Source organism: Dicentrarchus labrax, unplaced genomic scaffold, assembly GCF_905237075.1.
Source record: "Dicentrarchus labrax unplaced genomic scaffold, dlabrax2021, whole genome shotgun sequence".
In the NCBI taxonomy this organism is placed as follows: Eukaryota; Metazoa; Chordata; class Actinopteri; family Moronidae; genus Dicentrarchus; species Dicentrarchus labrax.
This window is the reverse complement of record NW_026136715.1, coordinates 16,897,989-16,919,481: the sequence shown is the minus strand read 5'-3', so window position 1 is coordinate 16,919,481 and position 21,493 is coordinate 16,897,989. Positions and strand designations below refer to the sequence as shown.

The window sequence follows — 21,493 nt, the reverse complement described above, 5'->3', positions numbered from 1 at the left end:
CAATGCCCTCTTTGTTTCACTTCTTTTCCTCACTGGCTCACAGAAATATCCACCCAGAACACATACTGATGATCAGCTGCTGACACTAAAACAGACCTGATTTGTGTAAATAAATGATGATCTTTAGTGTCATTGTTTTTGATCTTTTGTAACCTGCCATTTGCAGTTTTAGAAGACAATTTTTTCCTTTCTGGGACGTATAAACCACAGCAAGTCAAGCACTCCAGTGTGAACAACATTTTTTATTCTTAGACACAAATGTCATTAAATAATAGGTCACAAACAGCACATATAAATCTCTAAGAGGGACACAGAGTGCTTTTGAGTAACAACAAGTAGCCCCACAGATTAACACCAGGACCCAGACTGAAGGCAGGAGTTTGAAAAGGGTTTGTCAAGTTAGTCAACTTTCACTTCTCTAAGAAAATGTGTTTATTCATGAATTTGGCACTGGTTGAACTTGTGCAAGGAGTGAAAAGTGAAGGAACAGATCATGCATCAGTCACTGTACTATGACTCAGAAATGTATTTTAAATATCTACGTGTAAAGGACAGATAGTATCAGAGTTACAGTTCAGACTGTCAGTAGAAACAATGTCACAAAATAAGAGTTATTATAATATAAGATGTTACAACTGAGTAGCATTACTGCACACCAGAAACAAATATTGACGTGCCTTCATGCAACTTAATTACCGTAAAAATACTGTAAAAAAAACATCAAGAATATGACACTTAACAGCTGTGTTGGGGATGTTGTTAATATCCAACACGTAGTAGGAATACTGAAGATGGAGATTTCTTTTTGCCAGTTACACAGCATGAGGTATTGTCCTGTGGGTAATTACAGTAGAAAATATCAACCAAACAGCCATAAATTCATGCAGTGTTTCTAACTCGACTATAAATGTTCTTTAAAGGTTTTTTCAACACTTTGAAGTTTGCTGGAAAGGTTTATGATTCAGTCTTAGTAGTCAGGGCTGTGGCCAGGATTTTAGAAATACTGAGGTCATCAGTCATAGTCTGCCTCACTCACCACTCCTCTCAACACCAAGAAACTTATTATTTAAATGGAGCGATGCTTTCAAGGACATTCCTCTGGATTAGGTTACACCATCTATTCATCAATACTACGTGTGTGTGTAAAGTCTTTTCCTGAATTCTTTGTATCAACTCGATAGTTTCAAACTTGTGATTTATTAAGTCAGTTTGCACTATTAAACCTCAAAAAATGCCTCATTAAGACTTGCAATGAGCAATGTGTTACTAGGAAACACCTGTTACACCATCCAATCAAAAGCAAAAAACTATGTAAACAGGATGTAACTGTTGAATCACAGGCTGTAATATAACTAACTGTAATATTTTAAACTCTCCTTCCAATCTTTTGTAAACATAGGTATGACTTGGTTTTATTTACATATATGAAGATATAAATTTATATCAGATTACACTCACAATGTTATTAGGAAGCATGTTAGCTCTGCAAGTTAGTTCAGATAGTTAGTTACCCCTGATGGTTAGTCTGTGTAAATATTTAGAATCAACTAATCTCTATATTAATTAGTTTTATTTTAGTGATGCTTAAATCTCCATTTAGTAAACACGTGAGAACCACTGGTGCAAACAGCTCCTGGAAACTAACAGAACTTTTCTAAAATAACGTTTTCTTTAGTTTCCCTATAGTACCAGGTTGTAGAGTTATTTCAGGTAATCTGCTTGGAAATGACCTATAAATAAAGTGCTACTGTTTTAAATGATGGTCTAAACATGGTTTCAAATCCTACTTTACACTGCACATTTGTCCATTTTGTTGGGCTTAAAGTCGACAAATTTAAATATGTCTATAAATACTGGAATCAGCTATAAGAAAATATAATTTTTTAACTGTAGTGTGTAATATGTATGTCTAACCTTCGATCCCTCAAGGTCACTCAAACCCCCAAATTGGCAGAAACTGTAAACAAGAACATGACCTCAGTGCCCTCAATAGGAACAGCCCCGTACGTAGTTAGAGCCTCTTTACTTTTAAAATATGTTCCTGATTGTCTTCTTATTCTAATCGGTCAGTGTTGGAATCCGGTTTATATGTTTTATTAATGGGTTTAATCTTTCATCTTGAATGTCAATATAATTCAATGTTTGGTACAGGAAATACAGACTTTGTACAGACAAAATGTTGTCACAAACCATTAAAATATACAAATTAAAATAAATAGATCAAGAGACACCATGAAATCACCCTGACAAATTAAACAAAGACTGACTCAAAGACACTAAAGGAAGGGAACACGTTGGGTACACAGATTGTAGGTCCTCTCTGATACTGTACTTATAATCTTCTTGTAACAAAGCTTTTCACTTTTCACAGGTGTGATATGTTGATATGCAAATCTGTACAAAGTCCTGATGTGAACACAGGGAATGTAGTGAGAATTTGTGTCGTGCCACACGTTCACTTCTCTCCCTGCACAGCTCCCATACACAGACTCCCCTCCTCCTCGATGGTCTCCAGCTCATCTGTGCGGATGGCCTGTGTGATTAAATTCAACTCCTCGCACATGGTCTCATACCGGTACGCCACGCGGATGTCAGGAACGTTGGTGCGCCTGATGTCATTACTCTCCTGCCCGTCCTTGATGTAGTTTGGTCCAAGCCAGGAGCTCTTCACCTGCTCCAGAACAGGAGTCAGAGTAAAATTAAATGTCGTGCAGAACAATAGACTGAGGAGGGACTGGTATAGTTGTAGACAGTAAAATTGGATAATGTGCAGTGTGCTATAAAGATAATTGATACCCTGTGAGAGAATCCGCTCATCAGCACACTGTTTCTGGCCAGCTCACACATGTCGCAGGAGCTCAGCTTCCACACCTGAGCAGCAATGCTGTACTCTTCCATCAAGGGCTCCTACACACAACACAAAAGATACATTACACTAAAGCTTTCCCTGCTTGTTGAAGTTTTTTAATTCAACACACTAAAATTAAATACAGCAATGGTAGAGGTGTAAATGTGAATTGCAACTGTTTTCAGGCATTTACAGCAGCAACTAAACAGTCTACTACAGTACTGTAGGTCTACCACACCATTTGTTGATAAACTGCAACACCTGTAGATGCTGGTGGTGACAGCCGGTGCATTTTAGTGATACCAGAGTCTCAAATAAGATGTGTATCAACCACTTGAGGCAGTATACACCTCTTAAGTGTTTACTCTGTATGAAAACAGAAGATGGACTTGTGTTTATTTACTACACATCACAACAAACCGTGTTTATTAAGCAGACAATCAACAATGTAATCAGAAAGGATCATTTCCTGTAAATTAAAATAAAATAAAAAAATGACATTCAGTCTTCTTTGTGTTTAAGGACCTATTAAGTGTCAAATTAATGCTTTATTGAAGACAGGTGTACAGAAGGAATCAGCCAATTAAGCCACCACCACGCTCAGCGTTAAAAACATGTAGATGGTGGTGACATTGATTACAGTACAATTATACAGCAGTGCCTAACTAGAGTGATCAAAATGTAGAGCATTTCAGATTTAAACCATTTATAATAAAGTAAAAAAAAAAGCATATAGCATTTTGGTTAGTTTAGAGGATTAAAGAGGTTTGACTGGCTGTGTACACTGACCTTGGTGAAGTGAAACTGCAGAGGGTCGTCAGTGGACAGAGAGACCATGAGGCCTCTGGACAGGTACTCTGGCAGAGGGTTACGATGGTAACTGAGAAACAGGCTGTTATTGCTGAGAGGGGACATGGCGATACCTATCTGGGCCAAGTAGTACAGATACTGCAGCACCGGAGCCTGGAGGAACATAAAGCGTAATGTTAGGCAATGCACTAATACTGCAGCCCTAATTTTCCTCAAACTCTTGGACTGATCAACTCTCCTCTCATTGTGATATTGAGGTCGCACCTTCCTAAGCAGCAGCCCGTGGGAGATGTTCTCTGACAGCATGAAGCCTGACACCAGGTGATGGATCGGCCCTGCCTCCCCACAATGAGGACGTAGGACAAGCGTGGGAAACCCCCGCTGCCTGGAACGAAAAGAATACGAGGAGGGAAACTTCAATAACACTCAATTTCAGCTTTGGTGTGTTATTTATACAACAGTGTCTCAAATAAAAAATATATGACAGATAAAGGACAAAGGATGACTGAAGAGTTAAAGTTCAGAAGGGCATGCACAGACATGTAATCTCTAACTGTTAGGAAGGTTTTTGTACTCTGGTTTTATAGAGATGGAGTTCGGACAATTTGTTATCAGATTAGTTCAGGAAGTGAAACATTTAAAGCTTTTATAAAGATGTTGAGGTCTTTTAATTGCCCTTTTAATGTATTTAGGTTATTCAGTATATCCCATTTCAAACGAGTTACATGCCTTACATTCTCTCATTCACTAATAATTCTGTTTAAGTATTTTGTATGTATTATGAACTGTAGCAGGAAAGAAAAACGGACATGTTGAAGATAAAATTGTACTGTAGTACTGTTGTACTGTTGTACTTAAGTTTAAGAGATTAAAAAATTACAATAAAATATAAGAAACACAAAAAAAGTTAAACCTTTGCAAAGGAAAGTTTTTGGTTTAATTATTAATTGCAAATAAACATTTTACTTGGGTACTTAAATATCTTAAAACAGCTTTTTGTCTCTGGGAGATATAAAGTGTCTCAAAATGTTATTGTAATTTAACAAAAAAAGTTTAACAAGCATTGTATTTTGTGACAATGAAACTCCTCGGTAGGAGCAAATGAATTAATCTTGAAATATGCATTGAATCTGAGGAATCTAAAGTATGATCTCCCCTAAATAATTTTGTTAACTGTATTTGCTGTAAACATTGATAACACCAGGGACTGTTGCCACATGGACTGAGGTGTAGTTCCGTACCTGCGCAGGTGATTCAGCACAGTCATGTTTGCATACATGTAGTAGAGGTAGTAGGAATAGGGCGGGTTGTCCTCCTCTGTCCAGTTGACTGGCAGCGGACTGTCCAGGTTGAAGATATGTTGCTCTGGTTTTGACTCATCATCCACACTGTCGAAACCCACAACCTGTGTGAGGGACCAACAACAGAGACCAATGAAACCCTCTGAGGTCTGGCTGCATGTGAATAAAATAAATTCAGGACTCCACAGCAAAGAGTTTGTACATGTTGAAGGAAGAGGTGCAGCTCTGGATGGCTGCCTGGGTTGACTGTAACCTCGAACAGAGGCATGAAGATATTCTCCAGCATCTCTTGGAAGTTGCACAGCTGTTTCTTTGTGTGGTAGACGTCACTTTGAGAGAAAAATACAAGAAGTCACTTGTGAAATTATTGTACCTTTCTTGTTCCTCATTTTACTCATATGTGCTGCAGATTTTTTAAAGAAGCTTAGCAATTGATGTGTGTTTGTACGACAGTAAGGGTAGTCCGAGTAGACCTTACTGATTTACTTTTTACAAATAAAAGTCACATATTCAAAATGTTCCTCAAGTTAAAGAGCATATTTTAGCATTTTAATGTTGTAGCTGGTGGAAGGTAGAGCTTTTTTTAACTACTTTATATGCTGTTGGGAAGTTGAATCTATAAGAAAATCATTAAATATATTATAAATTGATCAAATGCTTTGTAATATTGAAAAGTAACAACCAACTATTGCTGTCAAAAAAAAGTAGTGGAGTAAAGAGTACAATATTTAGTATAAAGTGGCATAAAGCAGAAATAGTGCTTCAGTATTGTATTTAAGTCTGATACTCGTGGTCTCATCCTTCCAACCACTGGGGATTACTCACAAGAGTCGAGGCACTTGCACAAGCCAGCGCACATTATTGGAGTAGACCCGATGTTTGACGGCCCACTTGGCCAGTTTGTCCCACTCATCTCTGGAACGGCCGTAGACCGACAGCCTGAGCTCCACGTTCTGGTACTTGCTCTCCTCCAGGTCGGCCATTACCTCCTAAGAAGACACAGACAGTCAGCAGAGGGCGCCAGTGACTCATACAGTCATTCAGCAGGCATCAGCAGTAATGGCAGTGTTAAAGGTGCACCTGACCTTTAATCTCACCTTAATAATGTGACCAAAGTATTTCCCCTCAATGTGGTTGTCTGTTTTGATGAAGATCTCTCTCAGGATGGACTCGCCAATGGGATTGTATTTGGCGTTGAACTTGTCAAAGCGATGAAAGGTGTTACGGTCCTGCAAGAAGAGTTGAAACAATGTGATACAAACAATCTCTCATTAGAGAAAGCTCATGGTACATTTCAGATTTTTAACTATAGTTCATGGACGTTACTCACTGCGTGCATGTCCAGGGTGTCCACACTCAAGTCAAAGGCTGTCAGGTTCATGCTCTCAAACACCTCCATGAGCGTCTGACCCTTGCCTCTTTCCACATGCACAATCTCCTTAGGATACTTCTTCATGGCCCTTTTGATAAAACGCAGAAGGTGCTTCTGGTTCATGCAGGACGAAGCGTGAATGTGTGTGTCGACCTGTGAAACAATACATAGGAAAATTACATATTAGAGTCTGGTAACCTGGATTACAACAGTTAAGTATGATTAGGTTGAGTAGAAACCGCTCTCAAGTTCACCTTACGGATATTGTAAAAGTCTCGATGTGGGACTTTCTTCTGTGCTGCCAGCTCTTTCATCTCATTCAGCAGGATGTGCATCTGGAACTTGGAGCTAAGATACTGCAGACGACGGTAGCAGAAGGACTTTCTGTGGCAAAGGGAAACAAAAACAAAGTAATGGGTACATTTTGAGAAAATGAAAATGTAATACAATATTTTGTATTTCCATTTTTTGTATTTCAAAGGTTCAAAAAGGAACAATAATTTGAATACATGACATTCACACTGTTCTGTGTGCAAAACTTACACTGGTCCGTTAATAATGAGCGCCATCATTACGTTCATATCAGCGATGTACTCCTGCAGGTCTGGATACGGCAGGTCCAGCTCTGTTCCCCTATTAGCAACATCAGAACTTAAGCAGGAAACTCTCTGCTGCCAACAAAATGTGTGAACCGAGTCTAAAAACAGACAAGCATCCTGCCACATCGAGGACACCAAGATAAAGCATGCATCCACCGAGTGATTCATCATACACATCTCACTTTTCCATAACGTTCCTCGTTGTGTACACATGCATGACACCGTCCACCATCTTGCAGCCGTAACCCATGTCAGGGGGCATGCTGGCAGGGTCCTGGTTCTCATAGGGGTGTGTTTCACAAACAGGTGGGTGCACTGTGGTATCTGAGAGGAGACAGAACGTTGCACTGTGTCACGGCTTTGAACGAGGTGGGAAAGCACATGCAGCTAACGTCTGATTTGAACAGCCTGTACATTGTGGCAGCCGGTACAGGGGTGTGTGACAGATGGATTGTGAAACCCATGTGGGTGTGCCCGGTTATGTCTTAATGTGAGAGTAACACACAGGACACTGGACATGACTTACACTCCCATATTAACATAAGATTACTAATTATTTTTGAGTGAGCTGAGCTGGAATAGAGTAATGTGTAATGTTTTTTTTATAATTTGTTAATATGTTTATTATTTTAATTTATGGATTTTATTGTTGTTTTTGTCTTATAATAAGATATCTATTGCGTGTCTGTCTGTCCGTGTTGGAGAACAGATTCTTCCTCCGTCGTACATCCAGAAGTTTCCTTTTTTTCTGTTAAAGGACCAGTGTGTAAGATTTAGTCGCATCTAGCGGTGTAGTTGTGTAGATTGCAACTGTGCAAAGTAGAAACTAGGGTAATATGGAAGACAACCTGTGGCATCTGTAGATATAAACGGCTCATTTTAAATGTTACACACTGGACCTTTAAAAGGTTTTTGAGGCATATCTTTTTTCATCATCATAAAATGTCAGAAAACATTTACATTTACAATTATTTGTTTGGTCTGACAGACACTCAGAAACCCAAAGACATTCAATTAACAATAATAGAAAACAAAGAAAATCCTTAAAATGTAAGAAGCTGGAAGCAGAAAATATTTTCCTTTTTATGATAAATTACTTTGGGATCAATTAATTATCACAGTCGTTGGAGAATAATTGTTTCAGCACAAATCGGGACCTCGTATTTGTTGGTTATGCATGAATGTTTTTAGGTGTGCAGTATATGGAGATATTAGTGTGCACATGAGTATACCTGCAGTGCCTGTGGTTTCTGGGATCTCCTCCTCGTAGATATCGAAGTCCAGAGGTCTCTCACTCAGCTCCTGCAGGTAACGAGCGGTAATCCTGCAGAAACTCTGCAGCGACAGACCCATATACTTCTGTCTGATGAACAGGGCCTTCACGACACATTTGGCAGCATCCAGCAGATCTGTGAAGGGAACCTTGATGGATGAACAAATGAGGATAGAAGGTGAAAAGGACAGAGGAGGTGTTATTTAATTATGAGAAAATTGTAAGAAAGTATGTTTCTACTAAGAAAGACTACTTTCTTTTCTGCTTCTCCCTACATTACTGCAGTGACTCTGACTTACCCCACATTTCTCCTCTCCAGAAATACTGACTCTTTGGTACTCTTTCTCTGGAACCAGTTCTCTCTCCTGCAGGTCAGGAGATTGGCTCTGCTCCTTCATGTATCTAATGATAGACCGACAAATTTTCTTTTTAATTAAACATATACATTCAGTGAATAATGAATGTCACTGTTGCATTTATCCAGAGAAAAAACACTCACTCAAGATCTGTGGCACTGTCAGTCTTCATGAATTCCTGTTTGGCTCGCAGGAGGATGTCGGGTTCAAACCTGAGCACAGAGACGCTGAGCTCACTTTAGGATCATTAGAGCAGAGTCTGCCCGCAAACATGGTCACATGTGTTTGTATATTAACTGACAACCTCCTTCCTTTCTCTGCACCTACTTGACATCCTGGCTGATCTGTCGCTCGAGGCGATGACGTCTCTCCTCCAGCTGTTCGATGGGGCTGTCCTCTGGAAATTCATAGGGGGCGCTGCGCATCTCACTCTCTGCCAGGGTGCGGGAGAACAGCTCCTTCACACAGACAAAGTAAACAACATTACAACAGTCAACACATCTACCTACAAGTACGTTTAAAATGAGGATAATACTTGATTACAATGAGTACTAACCTCAGCAATCTCCTTGTACTTCCCGTCCATGGATGTGCGCAGGTCAATGGACTGTTTCAAGGCCACAGGGATCCCAGGCAAGGAATGCTGGGAAGTGAGGAGGTGGCGGGCACCACGGAGATCAACTAGTGATAAAGCGGAAAATAAGAAAGTCTTATTTTGGGCTTCAGTATCTTCTATTGATGGTCATCAGACATGTGAGTCCTTCATTTCAGTAACTCTAAAGACACACACAGCAACTAATTTCAGTTTGAAAAGATGATAAATGAGTTTTGCTTGCAACAGCTGCATCCAATTAACTGTCAATGAGCTCATCAACCTTGATAAAAAAAGCTTCTCACTTTTCCCAGCATGGAAAACAGTGGGTGAGACATAACTATGAATCAGCTGAACTATCTAAATCAGCTTAATTAGACTAATCTTTCTTTATTATTCTTCATTCCTTCAACATATAATGCATCCACAGTGATCAAAACAATCTGCAGAAGCTTGTTGTTCCTCTGTCACAACAGCGGAGGTCTGAGCTCAGCGGCTGTTTGTGCCTCAAGACACAATAGACCATTCAGGTGGAGAGCCCATCAGCACATGCACCGGCTAATACCCTCCATTGTTGCCATCGCACAAGACTCAAGTTTTATACAAACCCAGTTGTCATGGAAAGGCGAGAAGGGAAAACGAAGGGGGATGGTCACTGAGAAAAGACTTGGGACAAGGACGGCTGTGAGTGGACGCAGCAGTGAGGATAACAGAGGGGTTAGGCATTTGGCTGTGAGAAACAGACACAGAGAGGAGAGACGATACCTTCACTGCTGTGTAACTCCCCCTGGGTGTATATTTAGCGGTCAGTCTGCAATGATATTAATCTTTCCCTCGAAACTACGCACCTGCCACTGAAATATTCATCATCCTGCTGAATATTTCATCCTGGGTGCTAGAGTGTCAGTGGGGCTGTTGTCTGTCAGTATTTATAGACCATACACACAAGAATAAGGTCAAAGAGGGTGTACTGTATGATACCTGCACACTGTGTTGTCTTTGTGCTATTGTGCCCCGTCTAAATTAAGTCTGATTTATTTAACACAGCATGTCTGAGTCTGTCTGCTCTATGGGGACAGTGAAGGAGACCAGAGAGGCCAATTAACTGGGCCGATTAAGACTTTACAAAAAGCTTCATTAATGGTGTAAAAAACACTTGGCGAGGCAGACAGAACTGTAGCTATAAAAAGAAAAGAGGTGATGGTGTAATCATTGCCCAGACCACAACTCACCACGTGTTCACCACCTTCTGCTTAACACTCACTGTCCAATCAACACATCCCACTCAACACGCTGAGCAAGTTTGCCTGCACCACACGGCAGCAACCTCAAAACATACACAAGTATCTCAGACTGGAGTATTTGAGCGAACAGTGAGGGAAACACAAACTTCTGCAGTGTATAAATATTGAAGTACACTCATGCTTTGACCTTTTAACCTTTTACAACAACAATGGAAATGTAATTGTTAATGTTCAAGGAGATCACCTCTACCTAAATAACATAAAGGAGGACTTTAAGGAAGAGGGGAGCTCATTATTCTCCAAAAAGTTGTATTTTTCAATATTTACTGAGAATTGGTTTAGATTTAACCATTTTGCATAGGCACATAAACCAGAGTGACAGTAGCTCATCAATCAATGAGTTGATTGTTGACTGAAACGATTAATTTATTAGTCCATGGACAGAAATTAAATGACAACTATTTTGATAATCGTTGAAGTAAGGTTTTGTACTGCTGGTGAGGCAAAACTAAATATCTGGAGACTTCATCTAGGGCTTTAAAGGAAATACTGTAAAATGGATATTATACATACAAATAATCAGGAGACTAATCAAAAGAAAATAATTGATGTTCACAGCAAGAACATACTGAAATATTTAGTAAATACTTTAATTGTAAGTAAATTCCCTCTGTCCAAGCTTGAATCAATTTAAATAAGAACACATGCTGTTGTGCCAAAGTGTCTTCCAGTCTCAACCACAAAGTCAAGCCACAGAAGTGCACGTCTGTGTAATGTAATGGCCGGCTAAGATGTTATCTGTGCTGTCGGTTTGGGGTCCATCAATTTGTCATGATAACAGTGGACGCTGGTGTGGAGGGCAGGAGGCGACCAGCGGCAAAGACATCAATGCTGGGCCACAGTAAAGCCGAGCCTAACCGAGCCTGTCGGGCCTGGAGCTAATCCCCTAATGGCTGCTATATTTGGATGAGTAGCATCTATGGTTACGTAACAACTCATCCCCCCACAGTTGGAGAGCAAACCACTCAGAAATTAAAGTCAGCCACGTTTCACTTGAACATATACTACATAATCTGGTTGGCTAAAGCTTTTATTGATCCAATGGGAGCAGGAGGAAAGCAGCATGAGAGCTTAATACGACAAGAGTGAAACGTGATTATCCAAACGCTAACAGGTGTCCGTTACAAAAACAATCAGAGACAATGCAACACCGCCTTCGTTCCACTGAGCCTCAGAATGAGGTCAAATACTATCATCTTGCCGATGGGGCTTCCACTGCATGCATATTTCAGCAGCAATACAGAGTCCTAACCCCAGGCTAACGCAAACAGGATGGTGCGCAGAAAAAGGTCCTAAGGGAAGAGATCACAAGTGGAAAGTCATCCAAAGCCTAGAGCAAGAGGTCAGAGGCCGAGGGACTTCCTGTGGAACTTGATCTACAGTATTGCTTATTTGTTTTCTCGCCTTTTTTAAGAAAACTTCTCAAATAGAGCCAGGAATCCCTGTCTGAACACATACAATTCTGGCTGACTTTAATATAAAGAGATTCCCTTTCTTTTACCCTCTGATCTCCCCTCTCTTTGTTTTCTACCATCAGACAGTCCATGCATCATCAGCCGGTGTCTACCTGCTTCCATTGACTATGCAGATTTGGTATTCAGCCCACAAGAAATGCCACTGACTCACAGCGGACTGCGTGGTAAATGTCTCACAGTGAAAGCAGTTCTTACTCACAGCTCACATGTGTCAGTGCTGCTGAGAAAGCAGGAATAACGGAGAACATAGAATATAAACAATGCCGTGCTGGAGGTTCATTCTGACAAGTCTTTAGTAAGATCAGGTATTGTTTGAAATTTTTCTATACTAATGCTGATACACCTTCGTTTCAGTCGAGATATAAAAATTTTTCAGTGCATTACTTTTTTCTGCAAAACACCTTTTATAAATTAACAAAAAAGGTGAATCTCTAATCTTAAATTTACTCTCATCTTGCCGAACTAAAATAGAATTAAACTAGGAAAACTTATCGGGCATTTGAAGCCATTTTTCAGTATTTGAGAGTTTTCAATATTTCAGTGCTAACGAAATTTCAACATTCAGCCCTCGATTTTATGGCAGAATATTTTAATCAAAGCAGTCTGCCTTCCACAACACATCTATAAAATCATACACATAACATCAGAAAAATCAACAGAACTGAACACACTGACCATTGTTTCACAAGAAAATATAGCAGACACACATATTCAGCATAGCAACAGTTAAATCTGGCTGCTCACTAGGAAGTCTCATGTCTAAAGGACAAACACACATGACAGGGAAAATGCTGCAGGACCTAATGACTCCTCTGCTCCTCTAAAGGATGCGTACTCCTCCAGCATCTCTCACTGGCTCTGCATCAAACAACCTGTAAAGATGTGCAATCAAGATCATTCTATGGCCAGATATGGTTTAGTCTCTGTAGCTGCATGAACTGCATGTCTGCAGGCAGGTGTTGGTATTCTTGTAGAAACCTCTGTTCTGTGTTTCCTTTGCTGCCTTCAGCCTTCTCACTTGAACCATAAAGAAAAGAAACACTAAAAATATAAAGGCAGGAAGCCCACTCGCCTTTAAAACAACCCTTTCAATCAAGATCCCACAGTTGCAGGTGTAGTCAGCACAATTTATCGATCTGCTCTGCTTCTTTGTGCACAGTTGCACCTTCACACCCATCTCCAAAAGACATGCGAAAGCGAGTTTTTATGGGACAATCAATCGACACAGATTCTCTTCAGCACACTGAAGACAGCACTGCTCAGGGCTATTACACAAAGCCGTCAAGGGACAGGCAGAGGAGAGTGGCAGTGAGTGTGAAAGAGAGAAAGGAAAAAGGGGGAGGGTTAGAGGGGCAGAGAGGAGAGGGTTGTTTGTGCTTCTGCACAGGATGAGGTAGTGGAGCGTACCTGTGTCCTCAGAGCCTGTGTAACTAGCAACTAGCAGGGCCGAGACAGAGGCAGATAAAGACAGAGAGTGAGAGGGAGAGAGAGAGAGAGAGAGAGAGAGAGAGAGACACTGTCCTGGCAGGGAGATGGAGCATGCCAAACAGCAAATGGCCCAGGACATGCGTCTGCTGTCCTTTCAAGATGGGTTAAACATGATGGTAGTGAGAGGATGAAGAGACACAAGAAAATAAACACTTCAAACACTCAGTCTAATGACAAAACTGGCAAAACCACACGTACGCTCTCACATCAACACACTCACAGAGTCAGAGTCATCTCCACTTTTCCCTTAATCTGTCCCTGTCATACATACAAAGAGCTGGTCCAGCAGATCCATGAACTCCCCCTGCACATCCCAGAGTGTGACCCCCCTTTGCTCTGTGTGCCTCCTGGTTCAGGCCAGCTGTCGCTGCACTATCTGCCTCTGGAGCTGATCCTCCTCATTTAAATGCCTCTGACATCTATCTGGGACGTACCACAGGAGGGAGAGGAGGCGGGGGGAGACGACATACATCACAGGCGGATGTGGGTTCTCCTGCTGCGAATTTCTCTCACAACACCCCCCTCTCTCATCCACTTTATCCTCCGTGCTGTTTTTCGCTGAGGAGACCATGTGTTCAGGATGTTTTAGTCGTCTGCGTGAGAATAAAATGGTGCTGTCTCAGCGACAAGGTTTGAGATGTCATGGTCTGGGTTTTTTCCCCCCAGCTGAATAGCTGCAGTCTGAGGGAGATGACTGTCTAATAAATTAGACCTTGCCTCCATCTCCTCTCACATGAATGAAATTAAAGGGCCAGCACGTTGTCCCCATTATGATTTCTGGAAAATGCTTTCCCATGTTATAAACACAGAACTGTGTGTATGCTAGAAATGATGAAATAACACATTAATAATTGAGTGAACTGATGCAATTTCATGACACAACGATAAATGTGAGATCCTTCATTGTGTGCAAGTTTCTCTGCAGTCATATCTCTGTTCTTATTATACTTTTGCACTGAATGTAAATTTGCTCTGGATAACAGCTGCATGCTTCAGTTGCAAAAAAACATGTCATGAAAAATGTGAATATTTCAAGATTTGACTGGAACTCCACGTGAACTGCTTCTTTAGTGTCTGTTAACATTTGGAGAAAAACGATGAGATCGGACGAGAATCCTGACCTTTAATTAAAAAATGCCCATTACTGTGTGAGTAACTGAACTTTTCAGAAAGTGTCACAAGCCCTAATGATAAAACTGTGGTGAGTGAATCTGATGTTAGCTAAAACTTGATTCCATTCATTTTCAACCAGTGAGTAAAAGAGGCCTTTAAGCTCAATCAATCATCAGTTTGTATCAAATGTTTGCGCTGCTTACCTTATCTTCTCTTGCTCAAGACAAGTTCAACTCAGGTGGTCTTAACTTGGAACTCAACTTGGAATAAGACATTTTTTCCTTTTCTAACTCTAACACAGTCTTATCACAGCATTTGTGCAGTTTTCTTCTCTTCCACAAAGCGAGCAATATATTTTTGTCACTGTCAACAGATCAAGTCAGTCTCCATACTTGTCTATTCAGCCTCAAGCTAATTGGTTCATAATGAATTCGTGTCACAAATGTATTTTTTCACTTTTAAAAATGTTAAATGTTGTTTTTAGCAAATGTTGCCAAAACAGAAGTAAATTGTGCGGTTGTTGGGGACTATTTTCCGCTGCGGATCTGATGCCCGAGAGAACGCAGCGCATGTGGGGTTGAGTCAACGACAGTTCCTAAGTCCATCATAATGAAAGAACATGTCACACAGTCCACCAGATGTGTTTTTAATAGACTTATAGTAGACAACAATGCTGCTCTATGAGACCGACAAAAAGGTTAAATTATTGTCCGTGTTTTTTCAAGGCACTCAAATTCAAAATTGCTTTCAAGAGGGCTAATCAAATTGTTGTGGGCCCTTAAGAGGAGAACAACAAACATGATTGCTGTTCATTGATTCATCATCAGCGTGGCTGCATTTCTTCAGACCAGGCTCCCCCTGATGGTCCAATGCTGCATCACACACAAAGCTTCAATCTGGCCAACTTATATTCATCTTTACAATAACAGCAGCAGTGGAAGAAGTACACAGACCAATGGTGCCTTTCAGAGTACCTGTTTTATTATTGGATTATTATTGTTCATACATTAACTGACTAAAAACTATTTTCATTTTGCAGCTGCTCCAGATGAGCTAACTTTATATGGTATTGGGCATTTTTATTAACAGATGACATGTGTTGTGTGAATATTTTTAGTACGAAGCTAATGATTATTTTTTATTATTAGTTACTCTGACTATTATTTTATATTATTTTAAGTTTAGTTTGTTTAATGTTAAAACAATTGAGCTCTTAAAGCTCCTGATGATGTCTTCAATCTATTATTCAAAGAGCTAAATTGTTTTAAAGGAAAGCAGTAAATTAAAAGGCTGAAAATAGCTAATATTTGGAATTTTTAAACTACTGACTACGATTAATTTAATGTCTATAAACTAATCAATTAAATGTTGTAACTCTTAAAATATACCTGTAACTAGGAACTATAGCTGTAAGATAAATGTAATGCAGCAAAAAGTACAATATCTCCCTCTGATATATAGTGGAATAAAAGTTTAAAGTAACTTCAAATGGAAATACTCAGGACCAGCTTGTAGGATTTATTAGCAGCTAGTGGGGAAGACAGCAGCCAGCTGAATAACGTGAAATACCCTATCCAGAGCCAATGTTTGGTTTGTTCATTCTGGGCTATGTAGAAAGTCTGTAGAAAAGGACTGTATATAGAAATGTCTCATTCTATAAGGTAACAAAAACACAATGATTGATGATTCAGGTGATTATACACTAATGAAAACATACCTATTAATATTATATTCCACTTCTGCCAATATCTGCCTCAATGTTACACACTGGACATTTAAGTATAAATACAATTACGGTACTTAATTAATGTACTGCCCAATAGACAAAACACAAACATATTTCACTCATATTTTCTCTCATTTAAGATTCTGTCTATAGCAGCACTCACTGTACCTTTCTGGCTCTCCACAGGTTGATGTGTTGCAAACTACAGCTTCATCGGACATCAGGTATCTCTATGTGTACTGCATCACAACACCATTAAGTATGAGCGACAATACAACAGAGAGGTCCCACCTACAGGGCACAAGTCCACGAGACCCCTAACATGCCAGCTGTTGGCTCACATGAGTAGCAGAGACACAACTAAACCACAGTACAGTAGTGTAGATACATGGATGAGTGAGTGACTGAAGGTTATCAGTTGAAGGTGTGTTGGTGTGGGAGTCCCAGAGCTCCCAGGTAATCATTAATTAGAATTTGAGCTATCACTTTTACAGATTAGATCACTGTGGGGAGAGACAGGGATTATCATTTAACCCAGAGGGTCTCTCTCCTGTAATTACTGTATTTGTTCATGACACACACCCTGACATGTGTGGGCATGTAACGATGACAGGGTGTGACACAACCGAAGGAGGCGTGAACAGGATGTGGGCGAAGTACAATGTGTTCAAAGTCCTACCTCAGCCTACTGTACTGTCCAAATGATTGGAGTAAATCATAGTTATTTCATGTCGTGGTATTTATTTCCTGCAGAGATAGATAGTAAATCTACACTTTTACTCTATATTATATCTTTTTTAAACTTAATCTATCATGTATTTTATGTGCTCTCATGGGTAGTTATTACTCACTATCTTACAGTACAACCTTTTCGTACCCTTTCGTCTACTGCTACAACAAAGTTCTTCTCATTTGATTTAAATGGTTCAACAAGTGCAGTGAACAGCATGAGGCACAGAATAGGCTAACTGGTGGGTGAGTGGGTGGCGCTCTCATCTCAGAACTACCTTTTTCACAGCCAGAGAAGTGATTCTCCCGCTGCTGTTCTCTACTCAGCTTACTCTACAAAACTTGCAATAATGTGCTAAATATGGACAACGCTATGCCTTAGTTCTTCACACTATAACTGCACAAGAGAGCAAGAAGTTGTCTAACATGCATGAGACAGTGTGTTAAGTGTATGGGTGGTCTATAACCTTTAAAGAAAGGTAAGTTGTGAGTGATTCAAGCTCATTTAGTGCTGATTAGATTCTGCTGCAGATCCCATCTATTCCACTCTGCTCTGTTGGCAAAGAGCTCATTAGATTGGATCGAAAGCTCAGGATTCTTATTAAAACAATCTAATAAGCTAAAGTTCCTCAAGCATGATAAGTGCCAGTTTACACAATTGTTAAGCAGATGAGTGAAATCAAGTGTCAGACGATATATAATTTATGATCCTGTTATTAGCAGCTGCAGCAGATTCAAGAATAGCAATCACTTTATTAAACATTCATTGACACTGGCAATTATTTAAATAGCCCATCTAATACATCAAATGATCATGCATCTGCAGCCAGTTTCCACTGCATGAATTTACACAGACTGTACTGTACAATCTGCCACAACTAGATATGTGCCCTTTTGAAAAAAATAAATAAATAAACAAAGAGGAGATGAGTCACCTAAATGTCATCTTTGCTTACTCATGTTGTTCCCTGAGAGCTTTAACAGCATAAAATGTGAACGTTATCTCAATGTGCTTCTGCAGAGACTTACTAAATCAACCCCTTAGGCTTCAGAACAGTCGCAGATGCATGGTCCGCCTTTTTCTCTACATGTAAAAAAACAGAAATCTGTCTCTGTCGAATATAAAAGCCGAGACAGCACCTCATCATTCCAGCCACTATTTATTCCTCCCAGTCTGAGACTCCAGAGCAATTTGTGCAACAGCTACGAGCTGTTAATGGGGGTAATCATTTGCCAATAGGGGGAGATTATGTCATCTACTTTCAATACAAATAAACTTGATAACCAATGATAATAATATTCACAAAAAAGACTAAATGACACAGATATTTCCTCATTTCTAACCAGTAACATGACGCGTGGACACTGGTGTTTGTGTGCTGCTGTATAAGAATATCCCCATCTACATGATATTAATATGAACTGAACATGTTTTACATTTCAGAGAAAGTGACAGTGACTGAGCGGAGGGAGGGGTATTTAAAGGGCTGGTATTTCATCATATGGTCATTCTACACTCTTTGTAGTTTGGATGAAAGGCTGATCAGTGTGTGCATACATCAGAGTGAAGGCTAATCCTCTCATTCAGCGGGGGGATCAAGTCCTGAGGTACTAGACCTACATATTCTCTCCAGGCCACATATTGCCATCAGGCTAAATGAAAAACACTGTCATCACATTTATGTAAGCAACACACTGCTGCTCTCAACGGAGAAGCCTGTGTATATAGGAATAAGAAAAGTCCTATTTTTAGGTTAAGCCTGTATTATTTTTCACCTTGTGCAGAATGTGTTGAAAGGGGGTCTCAAGCCAAAGTGTCACCAACTCATGACGGAGAATGAAAACAACAAAATATGAGTTTTCACCTGACAAAAACAAGTTATGCAACATTTCAGCAATGTCAAAATTGTTCCTGATCCTGCAACAAATTAACTTTCTGGCTGATGTTAGAGAACGTATGCATGCATGTTGTATCATTTATTATAATTTATACAAATAAGTCTGAAAATAAAAGATTAAATGAAAAGCTAGAAGTCCCAAAATCTTCGACATGCAGAGAGCGTCTTTTACTACACCTCCCTAATCAACAGGTTTTCCCCAAATTACTCGCAGAGAAAAAGTATTGAACCCTCTGTCTTCGTCTGTCACTGATACCCTAAAATAATCATAAATATAATCGTTTACAAAGTCACAGAATTCACATAACCATGCACAGTCCAGAGCCACAGTGCCTCAGGGTCAGTTCATGAGAGAGTCTCAGACCAACCCCCCCTTCCCCATCCCCGAGCTCCCTCCACTCACCTGTGCTGGCTGTGTACTGCAGGCTTCCCCGCTTCTTGAAGGGGGAGAGGGGTTTGCTTTTGGCCCCGGCTGTGGTCCCGGGGGGCAGGTTGGAGGACATGTCCCAAGGTTTTGCAGCTCAGCTTGGTGAGAAGAGCTGAGTGAATCAGAGCTGAGGAGGACGGAGCGCCGGAGAGCTACAGAGGGAGAGAGGAGGAGGAGAGGGAGGAGAGGAGAGATGCAGCACAGATGCTGGGAGCTTGAGGGGTTTCGGCTGCAGTCACCGTAAATGTGTGCGTGTGTGTGTGTGTGTGTGTGTGTGTGTGTGCGCATGTGTGTTTGGTATGTGCCTGTGAGCAGGGATTTCCAGACTGGTTGGTCCAGTGAGGGGCTGCGGAGCATCCCTCTGCAGCGAAACAGGTCCCGCCCCCTCTGAAAGACTCTCTCGTGCCTGTGAGCTGCAGCCTGGATGGAGGCTCTCTCTCCCTCCCTCTCTCTCTCACACACACACACACACACACACACACACACACACACACACACACACACACACACTCTCTTGTTCTGCTGTTGCCATGACAACCACAAATCTGTGTGGGCAAACCAATGGAGAGAAAAGTTGTGTGAATTGACACAGTAAAAATAAATACTACAAATATGAGCAATATACCTTATGTAATAATAATAATAATAATAATAATAATAATAATAATAATAATAATAAGTCTATAGTGTAATGTTAAAAAAATGTAAAGGCCCATTGTGTAACATTTAGGAAGATCTATTGGCAGGTATGTTTTTGTTACTGTATAATCCCCTGAAGATAAGAATTGTTTTTGTTAGCTGTTTTTATCTACAGAGGGAGCGGGTCCTCTTCTACAGAGTCCACCATTTAGACTCCACTTAGCAAATGTTAGCACAATAAGATGCTATATTAAGATGGTGAACATGGTTAACATTATACCTGCTAAAGGTGTCAGCATGTTTGCATGATTATTGCAAGCAAGTTAGCATGCTGATGTTAGCACTTAGCTTTAAGCATTGCTGTACAGCACAACCTCACAGAGCAGCTAACTTATATACTCTTTTAATTATCTCTAAGTGACAAAAAAAATCTATTGAGGAAACACTTCTTGGATCTGACAGCGACATAACACAACTTAAAATGATCTCATGAAAGACTAAATCATTTGAATCATCCTCTTTTATGTTACCCAATCATGTTGACAAAACACTTCATTTTCATTTCATTTTTGTTATATCTGTCCGGTATATATTATTGTTAGGGCTGGAACTAACTGTTATTTTCATTATTAATTATTTGCTCTATAAAATAGTGAAAAATAACAAAATCTTACAATATGACATCAAATCTGATAAATCTGAAAGCTGGAAACAGAGAATGGTTTTGTTTGAAAAAAGACTTAATGATTGAAAGATAATTAAAATAGTTGCCGATTAATTTTCTGTCAGCCGACTAATCGACTCATCAGTATATTATTTCTAATTATTTAGCATAACAAAAATACACTTGACAAACACTGTGTTGTTCCACCTTTTTCTGTTGGTCAGGCCCTGAATGATGACTCAAATCTTTATCATCACATTTATTTTGATTATTTTATTATTGTGACTTCCACTCATAAGAGAGGAACCACTGTATGATGAGAGAGGACACGAGTGACAGAGCAGCCTGTGGCAAAATATTCCTGGAAAATAACCTCGCTGGGTTGCAAAATCTCAGAGGGGGAAAGAAGAATAAAGGGAAAATGAGGCTGAACATTAAATCATTAGAATCAAATAAAAGAACACATTCAGTGAACCAAACACTGCAGTAGATGTAATACACTGCCAAAACAAACATGGAAAAATTGCTGCATAATCAAAGGACTCAGTTATTAAGAGTGATTAACATGACGTCAATGGATGATGTGTAGAAATTCATTTATCATTCCAGAGGGAGACGGCCTATAAATGCAGATGAAAGCACAAATGGAAATCAGTCTAACATCTCTCTTTCCTCTCCACAGAATTTATGGGTTTTACATGACAATGCCTCTCTGAATACAAACAAGGAGCTCGCTGGAAAATATGACAGAATGATGGAAACCACATGCAGACCTGATATAATCTCTTGAAACACATGATTCCACCTCCTGGATAAAACCCCACAGACATTTATATGTAAAACAATTATAAAGTATAATTCTACACTTGTAGTAAAAAT

General features: G+C 39.9%; 1 protein-coding gene across 5 annotated transcripts; it reads right to left on the bottom strand.

Annotated features, from left to right (window-relative positions):
* Positions 1-222: 222 nt before the first annotated feature.
* On the bottom strand, positions 223-19,713 carry ampd2b (adenosine monophosphate deaminase 2b). 5 transcript variants are annotated; one of them, XM_051424533.1, is made up of 18 exons: positions 19,288-19,713; positions 9,116-9,240; positions 8,887-9,017; positions 8,703-8,771; positions 8,503-8,605; positions 8,163-8,352; positions 7,113-7,254; positions 6,875-6,964; positions 6,586-6,715; positions 6,290-6,484; positions 6,057-6,188; positions 5,785-5,948; positions 5,162-5,288; positions 4,900-5,063; positions 3,923-4,043; positions 3,638-3,811; positions 2,797-2,907; positions 223-2,674 (listed from the first exon to the last, which is right to left on the bottom strand). In XM_051424533.1, the coding sequence occupies exons 1-18, from the start codon at positions 19,385-19,387 to the stop codon at positions 2,456-2,458; spliced, it is 2,487 nt and encodes an 828-aa protein (XP_051280493.1). In that variant the 5' UTR covers positions 19,388-19,713; the 3' UTR covers positions 223-2,455. The 5 variants fall into 5 exon arrangements, with proteins under 5 accessions (XP_051280493.1, XP_051280494.1, XP_051280496.1 ...); XM_051424534.1 differs by having other exon boundaries at positions 223-2,671; positions 19,288-19,712; XM_051424536.1 differs by lacking the exon at positions 19,288-19,713 and adding an exon at positions 16,426-16,509.
* Between the last annotated feature and the right edge of the window lie 1,780 nt (positions 19,714-21,493).